The sequence below is a fragment of the Notamacropus eugenii genome, chromosome 4 (assembly GCF_028372415.1).
Source record: "Notamacropus eugenii isolate mMacEug1 chromosome 4, mMacEug1.pri_v2, whole genome shotgun sequence".
NCBI classification, from domain to species: domain Eukaryota; kingdom Metazoa; phylum Chordata; class Mammalia; order Diprotodontia; family Macropodidae; genus Notamacropus; species Notamacropus eugenii.
In genome coordinates, this window is record NC_092875.1 from 139,724,612 (window position 1) to 139,739,643 (window position 15,032).

Sequence of the window (15,032 nt, forward strand, 5' to 3'; positions counted from 1 at the left end):
TCAGAATTCAGTTTGACATACTTTAAAAAGTTCTTTAGAGAAGTGTGTTGAGAACACTAGGGAAAAAATAACCACTTCATTCTGCAATCTTGGCTCTGCCCTGAGATAATATTTATAAAGCATTTTACCAACCTTCAAGCACTATATAAATCCTAGCTATTAATTATTATTAAACTAGCTGTACATTCATTTGCACCATGAGATGAATATGAACCAATTTAAAATGCACTACTTACCTCCACATACTCTATTCTTCCTGTAACTAGATCTGCACTAGGTCCAGGAGCGTGAAACATAATACAGGCTCCAAACTGATCACTTCCTATTTCTTCACCAAACTTCCCTTGTAAACATGTTTGCGTGGCAAATTCCCCTTTAAAAAGATGTTAATGCATAATTTCAGCAGTGATTACATAGTAAGCATATCAATAGAGGGATTTTGATTCATTTCATCAGGACTTTTCCATGAGTAATCTAAGTGAATGAACCTAGTATAGCACTTTTCAAAGCATTCATATCCATCATCTTTCATTCTTGCTTCCTTTGAAGTAGATAGGGCAGTCATTATTATCTGCATTTTACAAAAAAAAAGGAAGCTATGGCTAAGAGATGTGAGGTGGTTTGTCCAAGCTGAACAACCGAGCAAATCAGAACTCTGAGTGAATTTCTATTATGCCACCTTGGTTTCAGACAGAGAAAGGGACTTTGCACAGACTAAGCAGGGTAGAGGCTTTGTTTTGTCTTTGTATCTCCAGTATCCCATTTGTATCCTGCAGACATTTACTAAATGCTGTAATAAAAAGTAAATTTAATTTAATTTATCTAAGCCCTTTTTCTATATAGTGCAAAGAATTTTGTTATTTATTGTTCAGTGGAATTCACTGTAGTAACAATCATACTTGAGTGAAACATTTGAGAGAAAAGTAAAATATATTACACTGCATTCTGTAACTGTATATATACCAGTCCTCTAACAGATCTGTTTTTACAGATGACATTCTAGAAGGCAGGAATTGTATAACCTTCTGAGAATAAAAAATAGGATAAATGAATGAAAGATGGATAGCCAGTCTTTTGTCAGCTTTCCAGATACTAAACTGATTATGGTCTCATAGATTTTTAAATTGAAAATAAATTATATAGAACACTGGATCATAATAAAAGCAAATTCAAACACTGTGGAATAAACTAGGATAGAAATGTAACAAAAGTAAAGAACCATATGATTTTCTATCCAAAACGTAAATAGTTTCTGTTGCTACAGAAACTACTGATTTTCTTAAGGCTTTGTTTCAAGGGCATTTAGTTTTTTGTGTAGTCTTCAAACTAACACATTTTCCCATATTTCATTATTAAAAATTGTAATGTTGATGGAATAGGAAGATCTTCTTCATCCATTAACAGGCCTGTGTGACCTGCTTTGAGCTCTGGCCCAGCTCACAGCTGTGATACATCCTGAGTTACATGGAGCCATGTAACTTGTGGGAGGAGAATGAGCCAGCGGAGGGAGGAATTCTGCCTAAAGAAACTTGTTTTGTGAGGAGGCCTAACAGAAAGAACGTTTAAGATGTTGGCACTCTCTGGATGGACAATAAATACCTTGCTAAATCTTACCTCTTGGCATCTGAATAATGATGTTCTAAATAAATATTTTGATTTTGCCTTTTAGGAAGAGAGTTTTATTATATATTTTGCAAATCTACCTTGGAAATACATATGCATATTCATAGCAGCTGCTATGGGAATCGCATTGGCATTACAACAATGTACTACTGAAATGCTTTACTTTTAAGAATCTTCTAAATTTCAGCATACAGTAATATGATCAACAAAGACTTTGACTTGCATTTTAAAATTAAACTAATGTATCTTCAATAATCCAAGAAAATTCTGAGCAAGAGTAGCATGATTAAGCTAGTTATGCTAATATTGTGAAAATACCTGTATCAAATCCATCAGGACATGCTGGTATTTTATCATTCCACACTATATTATTGGAGCCTCTCACTAGGATATTTCTTGTAAGAACACCAACTTCTGCTCTTGCTTCAAACAATGCTCCATCAGGAAGTGTGATGGTCTTTCCTAAATGTGTATATTTTAAGGGATTGGTTAGTTTTACAGACATGCCATCCTCAGAAATGGATGCAATTGTCTTCTTTTCATTCTCTCTTTGACTGTGTCTGTGAAACAAACATAAAATAAAAGCATAAGATTCATATGAAAAGGGTATCATGTGTTTGTTAATTTTATGTTCAACTTAGTATCTGTTAGGAGATTGTGGGTGAGGAAATGAGAAAGAATACATGCTCAAAGGATCATGGGACAGGCTTTTTATTACTTTCACCATGCAAGAGTATGCTTCTCCAACACTACAGTTCTATGGGTGCACAAATGAACAATGTTTTAGGCATTTAGTGGTATTGTGTCCTGATTAAGAGCTCAGATCTCCGGGTCTCTGCCTTTCTATCTGATCGTTGTTTTTGGGCTGATTCACAAGAAACCAATTATGTTGAAATTCAGTTCTCAAAATATTCCAGGTTCACAAACTCCCTGAAATCTATTGTTGGACTCCATGGGGCCCAAAATTAAGAGATTCTGGGTCTCCCAGTTTGAGACCTTGCATTAAAGCCTACTCTAAGAAGCTTTTCATTATTTTTCCCTACCCCCAAATATCCTGTCCTCCCTTTCTCTCCCCAAGTATTTGACTTTTACTTCTTTTGGGAACTTGTATATTATTTTGAAATATAGTTATTTGTGTATGTCACATACTACTACTAGCACATTTTGTTTAAATTTCTCATCTCCCTAAGCACCTAACGTGGTGTTTTGACTCTGAGGGCTCTTAATAAGTATTTGTTGAATTGAATATAAAGTTCTAGGATATGGGGACTGTATTTTTTTCTATGCTTTATATAAAAACTAAGCATGCCCTCTTAGTGTTTGCTACACAGAAACTGAGAAGGAAATGTCTGAAGAAGATGAAATGGAGAGAACTCAGTATGCTTAGACCAGAGTCTAAACAACACAATTCTCAATGATTTCTCATCGAAAGACATTTCTCTAAAACAGACTTTAAAATATTCTACTGAGACATTCTTGCTAATGTAATGCTTTTGCTAATACACTATTAAAAGTTTTTTGTTTTTTTTCAGATGTCAGAACATAAGCACTTGGAAGTTAAGTATATACTTAACTCTCTTTAGCATCTGCATGTCTATTTTTAACTTGTAATATGGCAAAGTGACAAAAAAATGCCAGCTTGAGTCTTAATTTCCTTTTAAAAAAAAACCCTGAAATTAAATGTGTCACAGCTTTACCATTATTGAGTGGTTCTCTGTCTCGAATTACCATTTATTCCTTGATAAATGTAGGCATTTCTAATCTTACTGTTGCCTGTGATTTGAGCACTAAAATGAAATTAATTCTTTTCTCTAAAAAATTAGTGTAGTGATATTGTTGGGCTGATGGTCTTCTTTATTTTATTTTCTGTCTGATAAACAATATAATTAATCAGAAGGAAGAACTGGAGGTAATTTAGTAAAAAAAAAAATTTCATGTGTTTAAAAGGTCCTGCAGATATCAGCTCCTATTCTTGTGGCTTCTCTCCCCGCCCCGCTCCCCAATTGTTACAAACAACTGAAATCAGGAGGAACCAGTTCCACAAACGGCAAGATACAGTAACTAAGCAGATGGCCTCTGTTTCCTTAGTGATCTCTAATTAAGAAACTTGGTTAGAGTTTGGTATTTTAGCAAGTGCCTCTTGATTCACTTGAAGTACTTACTACATTTAGTGAAAATCACCCACTATGTTCCACCTTGGTTTTTAGCGCCTTCTTTTTGCGTACCTGTGTCCAGTAGTTGCAATCACAATTTCATCTCCCACGTTCCACGTTACAGCTTCTTGTAAAACCAGAGTGCTCTCCCCTGCTTCTGCAGTCTGGGCCAACCGAGTCCAGGTCACAGGAATAGGCAGTCCTACAGTAATACAAATTCCAAACAAACATATGAATCCCAAGTATGTATATTTTTGGGGGGCATTCATATTTTTATAAGCAAAGTACTAAGGTTGGATTTTATATTGATTCATATATATGTACCTATAAATATACATACATAGGTACATATATATATTTCTATACATGAATGTATAGCACTTTCCCCTGGATTATGGGCAGATTTGGAGTAAGTTTTTACCTTAGCATTTTGTCCATATTAAATATATATATCTCTCATATATATATTTATATATATACATACATATATACATAAATATATATATGTATTACCTTCTGTACTGCTATACAACTATTATCATAGAGAAGGGCCCTTAGAGACCATCTTATCCAATTCCTTCCCTGTGTAGATAAGGAAACTGAGGCCCAGAGAGGTTAAGTGATTTTTTTAAGATCACATAGATTAATAAAAAAAAAAAAGAGCCAGGATTTAAACCCAGGAATCAAACACTAAATCAAGTAACTCATTCAGTGTGTGTCAATGGAAAGTGTATTGGATTTTAAGCCAGAAGGCTCATAACCTTTGTCTGTCATTTACTGTTGGTGTGACACTGGACAAATTGCTTGACCTCTCTGGGCCTCAGCTTACTTACCTTTAAAAAGAGGGGATTAGATAGACTACATGACTACTAAAGTATTTTTAAACTTAAATTTATAATCGTAGACCTATAATTATTGGCAGCTAGATGGCATAGTGAATAGAGTGCTGGATCTACAGTCAGGAACACTTGAGTTAAAATCCTGTCTCAGACATTTACTAGCTGTGTAACCCTGGGCAACTCATTTAACCTCTGTCTGTCTCAGTTTTCTCATCTGTAAAATGGGGATAATAGTTCCTACTTCTCAAGGTTGTTATGAGACTCAAATGAGATAATATTTATAAAGCATTTTGCAAATCTTAAAGTGCTACGTAAATGCTAGGCATTATTTTAATAAATGAACCTTTTGATAAACTTTATTACAGTTTCATTGTGGTTTTTATAGATGCCCAATACAGTCATCTCCTTATGGAATATCCCTTATATTTCTTTTATAGAGTAACAATACAAATATGGCATGATCTTACAGATAGAATGTTGATTACTTTTTATACTGATAGCAATTAAATTGATAATAACTGATTGTAGATGGAAAATGGAATGTATATTTCTCTTGTAAGAGACTGAATTCATACAAATAAATCCAGTATCCTGTCTGTTGTTTAGAAGAACAATATATAAACCAATGCATAAAAATTTAGGCCTATAAAAGAGAGAAATGAATGGATGCTTATTGGCATTATAGTTATTCATTTTATAATACACCTTGGAGTTCATTTAAATACTGGGTCCTTTGGGGGCTTTTAAAAATGACTATGTTTGCAAAAATTCTATGTACATCCAACTTTTAAAAATATTTTTGGACTCTGATTAAAAAGGCTTGTCCACTGGCTGCAATTTACAATGTGCTACATGTGTAAAAATAGTTTCCCTTCTCTAGGTTTCATCTATAAACTGAAAAATCTGGAGTAGATAATCTACCTCCCAACATGAAAATCCTACAATTACCTACATTTAGTATGCAGGAAGCCACGCCAGAATATTTAAAACCACAGCTCAAGAAAAATCTATTTTCAGATGAATGACCGTTCTCTACTTCCTGATTTTATAGAATCCTTGAATGCCATTTTATATAAACACCTAAAGAATTCCATTCATTAAATAGTTCTACTTGTAGTTGATGGATGGAGAATTAACTCATAAAATGACCAAGCCAGTAGTACAGTGTGAAGTCTTGCCTCTAACTTCCAATGCTATATTTCTATAATCAAATCCCTTAAATATTGGCTGAAATACCATGCAGATCAAGTATTCCCTCTCGTACAGCCAAAGTTTTTGCTCCATACACTGGGAGCTCAGGAGACCGTAGGTGTCCATGCAGGGTAATAATTGCTTTGTGTTGGAAGGGAGAAGCTTCAGTTCCAATCTAAATGAGATAAAACCATATAATAAAAATGAAATATTTTCATTTCTGTCACATGAAGCTATGCATTTCTTTTTTTTAAATTTTGTGTGAACCAAGGGGAGGCATGGCTTCAATCTCATATTGTCCTCTGACATATTCCACCCTGTGGAATGACCTGTATTTCTCAGGAGAATCTATATTCTTAATTCTAGAGCTTAATTTTAGACCTAGCAGAACCTGTGGTTTTAATTCTAGAACTTAATTTCTAGAACTTTTAATTCCGGAGCTTAATTCTAGAACTTCTAAAAGAAACTGTGTGATCTCTTGCTGACAATATCATAGAAGGTGTTTCAGATTGTTGTTCTATGTAACTTTCGAAGTACCTTTGAACTCTGTGATTCTTTGATTCTGTGATCAACTCAGTTTCATTTCCTAAAATCTTTAGTTTTAGCTTTTAGCCATCTATTGCATGGCCCCCCTTCCATTTTTGGAGGAGTACATAATTTGAATAATTATTACAATTGAACTTTACTACTGTTCAGCATTCAACTTGACATCACTTTGCTATTTTTTCTATCAAAAGACTTAGTATAACCATAGAGAATATTCCCAATTCCTCATTCCCTTCCCATTCCACAAATGAGGGTGATATTACAGATCATACTAACTTTGGAGGAACTAGGTTTCTTTCTAAGAATACCATATTTAAAGAAAGAGTAGAAAGGCAAAGGTGAATCAACAAACATATGAAGTCCTTGTACATACCTGGAGAATGCCTCCGTCTGTAATCAAAATGTTTTCTGCCTGAAGTTCGATGTCAGCCTCATCAAATATTAGACATCCCCCTATGAATTAAGCCATTTTGAAATTCATTATAATCAAAAGTACAATTCAAAGTTAGAAATGAAAATGAGCAGTTCATAGCATTTAAAGAATGTGTAAATTAACTCAGAATTTTTAGTACAGTAAACTTAAATTTTCCTTCTCACCTCATGCATTGCTGGGGCTATGAATGTAATTTTAGCTTAACTTTTTAAGGCTGTTAGCAGAAAAATATTATTGGTTAGAAAGCTGTCAGGCCCACACATGAAAACTTAGGGTAGAATTCTCCTGTATTGCCTTTTATTTTACAAATGATAATATAAAAGCTTTACAAATTATTATAATACTATAAACTCAGGGAGGGAGAGGGGGGGAAGAGAGAAAGAGACAGAGACAGAGAGAGAGAGGGAATTTTAGAAGTTTACCTTGAATAAGCAGCATTTTCAGAACAGGGGTACTTTGGTCCAACAAAATGACTTGTCCTTTTGTAATGACAACCAGTGACCCTTCCTCTGGGGGAGACTGGCCTCCCCATGAAAAACTGGAGGACCAAACATCAATATAGAGGAAATCAGCATTATCCTGTAATAGAAAATGGTTGGGTTAAAATTAGATCTTAAACGTTATTGAAATTCATAGAATGTCTTGACATTATTACTTTGTTTTAGACAAACTAACAAAAAAATTTAACAACTTCCAATTTTACAACATTTCACAGTTTGAAGTACTTTCAGATTTGATCTCATTATGTCTCTGTGAAGTAGGTGTAATAGGTACTAATATCCTCATATTACAGATGAGGAAATGGAGATTTAAAGGGTTCAAGTGACCTGCCTATGACAATACATCTAATAAGGAAGGAGCCAGCATTCAGACCCAGGTCTTCTGTTTACATATAGGGCATGCTTTTTACTATATCATGTTTCTTCTAAAAACGTAACATGCTTACATATACCTATATATTATAAATGCCTATATACAGTTACTTCTCAATTATCTATATTAGGAGTCATTGAGTACATACATTTGCCCCTCCTCCCCTAATACTAAAGAGTTACTTAGTTACTGTGATCATTGTGCCTGATAGCACTTTTACCAGTTTGGCAATGCCATTGCTTCCAATGCTGACATAAATTTTAGCCCACTGGGAAGGAGAATGGGCATTCGTAATACAGATAATGTGTGTCTCATTGGTAGATTCCACATCGCATACAGCTTGTCCAATTGTGATACGGACATCTTCCGTATTTGAACTACAAAGAAGAAAAACAGATATACCAAGACATTTGTGTTTGCTCACCCCCTGACTTCTTGCCACAGTTTCAAATTCCTTTGTTTATATGTTTAAGATACTAAGCTAATTTCTTACCTTTTGATCTATACGGAATTCAATTTTTCTCAAGAGTTACTTTGAAACCTTAGAACTATCAGCTGCCACATCATATTTTTTATGTAAATGCATTAAATAAATGTCCAGAAGAAGGTAATTAACATGATGAAAAGGCCAAGAAATAAGACTATCTACTGTCATTATTGTTCCTTCTTTTCCCCTGGTAGCTTGCCTCATTACTCATTAGCATGGAAGGACGATACAGAAAATAAATGGACCAAAACCACAAATTAGTAAATTGAACTACTTTCATTTTTTGGCAGTTTGGTTAAAAGATTAATTGGAGAGACATCTGGAACTATTTGCTGAAGTGAATTTTATGGATTATCTGTGGATTCCAGTTATCCTTGTTATTTATGTTCTCTGAAAATGAATAAATAAATAAGAGTTTGGCATATGAAGAAAGGATGATTTTTATTTGATCTATAGAAGGGAGTTAAGGGTGGGATCAATAGCCATTTACCAGTGTTTTGAGGGATTTTGAGTTGACTGGTGACCTATTCTGATTCAGATATGAGACAGCAAGAGAAAGTCAGTTTAAATTCATGATATTTTAGGAAGAATTTCCTAACTATAAAAAGTCACTAAGGGATACTACTTAATGCCTTTTTCTAGAAATTTGTAAGAAGTGAAATCTTGTTTGATGTTAGGCTAATGATTTTTTCAAGTTTTCTTTTTGCTGTATCATTCTAAAAGACAACATTTAGGGATAGTCTCATTAGGAAATAAGTGTGGAATTCTTGTTTTCATCAGAATATTCAAGCTAGTTCTACCCTGAAATAAGAAATTTTTGAGGAGAAGGGAGGAGGGAGAGGTTTCCATCTGTAGCAAAAGTTATAAAAAGTAGTACCTGAATCCTGATCCTTTGATTGTAAGTCTTGTGCCTCCTTCTGTGCCTCCTCTTCTTGGTGATACTTCAGTAATGACTGGAGTTAAAGCAGCCATATATGTAAAAGTCATGTTTGACTGAAAGGAATATTCCCCGTTAGCAACCCTTACTTCACAGTCTTTCTGAGCTGCACTGCCTATGGGAATAAGATCACAATGAAAAAGGTTTACTGTTTCACTTTTTTTACACCAATCCCATATATTTCCACAGTTAAAGAACACATATGTTATTAATAATAATCCTTGACTATATTACTTAGCTTCCTGAGTCACTGATACTGAAGGAAGAGGATACCGATAGATCATTTTGTCTACCATTGGTGCTATATATCTTTGCAAGGATACATTGCTTTTTCCTACTGAGGAAGAATCAAATCCATAACATTTCAAGAAGTCCTGATGTCCACCAAATCAGAAACTGAAAATATTCAGAGGTTGAAATATTCAGACCCAGTGATCAAGAACAGATGAGGTATTGGGCATATATGTGTGGGAGGTGGGGAGGGGGATGATGGTAGAAGTAAGGCTATGAAATTAAATAGGTACGAGAATTTAGGGAAGATATGGTCTTCAAGAATACTGATCTTCCCACTAATGATGTCAGATAAATGATGTGTTATTGTAGATTGAGTGAAAATGGTATGGAAATAGTAATGAGGAGTTCTCCATTCTGAGTGCTAGGATATGGATAATTTATGGGTTAAACAAAAATAATAATATTTTATTATAACTAATCATAACTAAGTCACAGAATATGGTTCTTAAAAGATACATGAATTACATAAACAATGTCTGGGGAGAAAACTGAAGAAAGAAGGAGAGGGAAAAAGGAAGGAAAGAAGGAAAAAAGTATTATATAAATTTTTCAAATAAATTATTGCCAAGCTAAATGATTCCAGAATAGAATCTCATAATGGGATGAATTGTGTCTCTCATTTTTCATGCCACCAGTATCTTAAGTCATCACTTACCATTATTAAATGGAACTTTACAATATAAGGTTTCATAATCAGATTGAAGTCTATCTACTTCACATTCAGTGTTGCATACTGATACCATTGAGCTTTGTGGATTAAATCCAGAACCGATTACTGTCATTGTTAGCCCACCACAAAAGCTCCCTGGGCATGGAGATAAAGAGGAAAGGAGAAAAAAAATCTGGTTAGGAGAAATCCACCAAGAAGAGTATTCTTAATTAATATGACTTGTAGCCTTAAAATGCCATTTGATCATAATAAACAAGTTTAATCATCTGAAATCTTATAAACAAATTGCTTAAATCTATTGCTTAATAGAATTTATTTGTATAACAGTAATTAAATATTCCCACTATTTATCTACAGAAGAGCAAAGAGAAAAAAATTTAAATGATTTCATCTTTTTAAAAAAAGCCTTTGATAATTTGATTATATAAAATGTCAAACACCATGCTAAATTACTCTTCTAATTTAAGTGCCTGCTGCTTGTAATTAAATATTATAAAACTTGTCTAACAAAAATTTTCAATAGAAAAAAATTAACTTAAACAGAAAAGAGTATCACATTCATGGAACTTGATTACCTCCCACTTGGTAGTTCTCACACACCCTGTGTGTATATTTTTTATAAAGGGTCTGAACACTTTGAGGATAGCATTTTAGTTCATATGGTATATGATATGGTAAGTATTGTCATCATCCAATTCGTCCTTTTTGGTTATTTGAGAGGATTCTGATATATTCACTTATTTGTAGCATGTGTACAAATATTCTTTAGCATTTTACAGAAACTAAAAAATGAATGCAAGTGATAAAGTTTGCAAAATATGTATGCTATAATCATATATTTTTATTGAATAGACATGCAAAAATGGAGTTTTTTATTTCTATACCATTAGCTACCTTGTCTTGGAAAAAAATTCTGAATTGTGAGTGAATACTCAAAAGCAATCCTGGAAACTGCGTAGCCTTTTGTCAGATGTCTCAGCATAACAGGGAAAATGCCACCAGCATGGTTCCCAACTCTGCATCGTAATATGTTGTCATTGATCATTGTGATGTTACATTGAGCATCATCAATTGTTACTACAACCTCTGAGACATCAAAACCAAAAGAAGATCCAGTGATTTCAATTTCAGTGCCGGGTGATCCTTGAAAAAAAATCCATAAAACAGAGTCTATATTTACTTATATGCACTTATTCACTTACATAACCAAAATATTAAAAAAAAACATTAACTTCAGCAAAAATATAATATATGCCAATGCATGCTATGCAAATTCCAAATGCTATATGGTTAACTATGGACTTGAAACCTAGGAGCAAATTATCTGCAGTTCATTTAACAATCAGGGCTCCTCCTCTAACTGTTCCACCAGGTTCTGGGTTACTGACTAGGATTTATTGGGATAGTAGAAAGTAATGGGGAGTTTCAAGATTAGGTTCAAAGGGAGCATGGATATTTGGGATTATAAGCATGCAAATGTTCATTTTAAAATTAAATATAAATGATCTATAAAATTAAATATAAATGATCTATAAATTTGCTTCTTTATCATTAATAACTCTCTAAGAGTGATTATATTTAAGTAAATGAATCTTTAATTGTATAAAAAATATAATACAAATATGTATTATAAATACACAAATTCACTTGCTATTTGAAGCCCTCCATGATTGTGGCACAGTGGAAAGAGCATCTGGCTCTGGAGTGAGAGAATATGGGTTCAAATCCAACCCCTAGTGCTTACCACCTCTGTGAACTTGGGCTATTCACTTAAGCTCCTGGGCCTTTGTTTTCTCATTTGTAAACTGAGGTGCTTGGGTATGTACACATTTATATAGTCATGCACACATAAAAATGAAGATACATACATATATGTACACACAAGTACACATATAGATAAGAATATGTGCAAATATAATATATACATATCTGAAGTTGTAAAGGATTTTTAGGGAGAAAAAAATCAGATATTTACTTGCTGCAGAGACCAAGGTAGTAGACTACATTTTATTCAGCTGAATTGTTAGAATTATTCTTATCATAAGAAATTATTTCATCAGTTTTTGTGATTTTTAGACTAATGATGGACAGTTATAAAGGAATCTCAGAGTAGTGAATAGAAAGCAGGTCTTAGAGTGAGGAAGACCTGGGTTACAGTCTAACACATTACTGCCTTGTGACTGTGGGCAAGTCATTGAACTTCAGTGCTCCAGAAATACATACACACACACACACATGAATGCACACACATATACAACATGTATATTTATATACTCATATATATATAAACACACAAACACATACATATATCTAAAGTGATATCAAAAGGAAGAGACTTATATAGAGATGATATGGGGAATAAGAGTGATATACTGATGAATAGCCCTTCCTTTGCAAGTACATGTAGTCACAAAATATAGATTAAAAAAATCCCTCTAATTCTTAGAAAGTTTTTCCTCACATAAAACCTAAATTAGATTCTTTCCAACCTTGAATTAAATGGTCTTCTGCCTTCTGAAGAAAAGCAGAACAAGTTTATACCCATTTCTCCATTAAAATCCTTTAAATACCTGAAAACAGTTGTCATGTATCCCTCTACCTTCTCTTCTGTCTAAATATTCCTAGCTCTTTTAACTGATTGTCACAGGTTACGAGGTCTTTCATAATCCTGTTTGCTCATTTCTAGGCACTCTTCAACTAGTCAATGTCCTTTCTAAAATGTGGCACTGAGGAGTAAATGTGATTTAGGTATTCTGGTTATAATTTATTCTGTCTCCATATCCACAAGCTTCTTTATCACATGGAAGTCTTAACTAAAGTTAACGGAAGTTTTTAAATGAATAGTTTTTTGTCCAATTTGACTAGATGGCCCTAGGAGAGTCTTCCACTTGAAATCAAAAATTCTATTTCACCAATAAAAGATGGGGAAGGCATAATTAGATAGCTACTTGAATGAAAAAAAAATGATCTGAGGGTTTTAGTGCACTGCAAACTTAATATGAGTCATCACTGTAATATAAGAGCCACAAAAAGTGATCTTGAGTTGTATAAAGAGGTATAATTTCCAGGAATAATAAGGATGTATTCACATTATACTCTTCCTTGACCAAACCACACCTGGAATATTGTATTCAGTTCTGGATATTATAGTTTAAGAAAGTTTAAGTATTATAGTTTAAGAAAGGTATTGCTAAGTTGAAGAATGTCCCACGGACAATCCAAAAATCCTTGAAACCACACTACATGAGGATACATAGAAAGAACTGGGGATTTTTAGTTTGGAGAAAAGAAAGGACATAAAAGCTGACTTCAAACATTATTAAAAATGCTATCATTAAATCTGATCTGTTCAGCAGGAGACAGAATGAGGAGTAACAGAAAGAAGGTGCTGAGAGAAAAATTTAGGCATGGTGTCAATAATAACTGCCCAACAACTGGAGCTGTCCAAAAATAGAATGGGCTGCCTTTTGGATTTCTCCTCACTGGAAGGGATCACTGGAAGGTGACCACTTGCTGAGTATGTTATAATAAGTATTCCTTTTTAGGAATGGATTGGTCTAGCTAGAGGCTTAAATCCATTCTAATTCTAAAAATATTTCTTTAAAAAATGCCATGAAACACAAAGAAGCAGTTCAGAAATTCCAGCTTGGGCATTCCAGCAATCACTGTTCAGTGGAACTACACATAAGAAAGTACTCACCTCACCTTTTGCACAGAATAACTATATTCTGGTTCATTATCATTGAAAGCATTGATTAGATAATCAACACAGCAAAACTGCAAAAAAAAAGTACCTCTGTTTGGGACAACGTCTTCAAGAAATGGAGTTTCATCCAATGAGTATGTAAACAACAATGGTGGGGAGACAAATGAGTTTATGAGGATCCTCATGTGGACAGTAGCAGCTGATCTGGCTGGAGTGTCACAGTGTATTTTGCGTGGGGTAATAGATACAATCTTACATTGATTATCTCCAATTGTTACTGTTGTGTTGCCTGGAGAGAATCCATTTCCTGTAATAATCAAAGCAGTGCCACCCTCAGTGCTTCCTGAAGCTGGCAATAAAGATGCTACTAAGGGGCTAGTCACAGTGAAATTTCCAGCAGCCAGACCTTTAGTCATCACTATAACTCTAAGGGGATAATAACCAGCTGGGATTGCATTCACAACCACAGTAATGCTTGTGTCGTTAACATCTACTGCTCTGAATTGTCTGTCTCCAATATAAATAAGAACATCCTCCAAACATTCTCCAAATCCTTGTCCTTCTATCAGGAACTTTGTAGAAACATTTTGTAATGTGTTTGGAAAGACTCCTGTTACAATGGGTGTGACGCTGTCCAAGTAAGAAAAGTTACAGTTTTCTTGGCACTGAGCAGGGATATCATGTATTTGAAGATCTATGTTCATACTCTGTTCAGGAGCAGGGGATGTCTCACACTCAATCATGGTATAATTTACTGACAAAATGGTGCATGGAAAACCTCCAATGACAGCTTTAATATAAGCAGAAGAAGCAGCGAATCCTGACCCTTTAATGGTCACTCTTGTCATCCCATTGGTAGATCCAACATTTGGAGTCACTGTGTCAATATGGGGCAAAAGAACAAACCGTCTCTCCAATTCTTTGGTCAAGGTGTTTATGGCTATACCCAAGTTGTATACAATTAATGTGACAAGTTCCCCAATCCCAACAGCCATTGAGTTTTGAGGATCAATACGACACATGATGACATTTTCAGAACTTTCTTCTATTACACAGAGGTAGCCACCAATGGTAACCTGAAAGCATATTAATTGTGAAATGGATAGACAATTAAGTCTCTTGATGAATTGTAAATTAAATTAGAAAAAAATTTTCTAATTATTTTCAAATACTTTATATTCATGAAATATAATTATTATACAATACTAAAAATAATATTGTTGCTATTTATTATTCATAGCAGCACTTTTAAAACTGTGACACAAAGCTGCAAGGCTTAG

General features: G+C 34.0%; 1 protein-coding gene across 4 annotated transcripts in view; it reads right to left on the minus strand.

Moving 5' to 3' along the window:
* Positions 1 to 15,032, minus strand: part of PKHD1L1 (PKHD1 like 1) — a 193,900-nt gene that overhangs the window by 89,459 nt on the left and 89,409 nt on the right. For all 4 annotated transcript variants that reach the window (XM_072603266.1, XM_072603267.1, XM_072603265.1 and 1 more), the window contains 11 exons: positions 13,841 to 14,828; positions 10,941 to 11,189; positions 10,032 to 10,181; positions 9,023 to 9,197; positions 7,879 to 8,035; positions 7,208 to 7,364; positions 6,726 to 6,805; positions 5,852 to 5,981; positions 3,849 to 3,978; positions 1,942 to 2,183; positions 237 to 373 (listed from right to left, as the gene is read on the minus strand). In XM_072603266.1, coding sequence (XP_072459367.1) covers positions 237 to 373; positions 1,942 to 2,183; positions 3,849 to 3,978; positions 5,852 to 5,981; positions 6,726 to 6,805; positions 7,208 to 7,364; positions 7,879 to 8,035; positions 9,023 to 9,197; positions 10,032 to 10,181; positions 10,941 to 11,189; positions 13,841 to 14,828 — 2,595 coding nt within the window. The remainder of the gene's footprint in view (positions 1 to 236; positions 374 to 1,941; positions 2,184 to 3,848; positions 3,979 to 5,851; positions 5,982 to 6,725; positions 6,806 to 7,207; positions 7,365 to 7,878; positions 8,036 to 9,022; positions 9,198 to 10,031; positions 10,182 to 10,940; positions 11,190 to 13,840; positions 14,829 to 15,032) is intronic.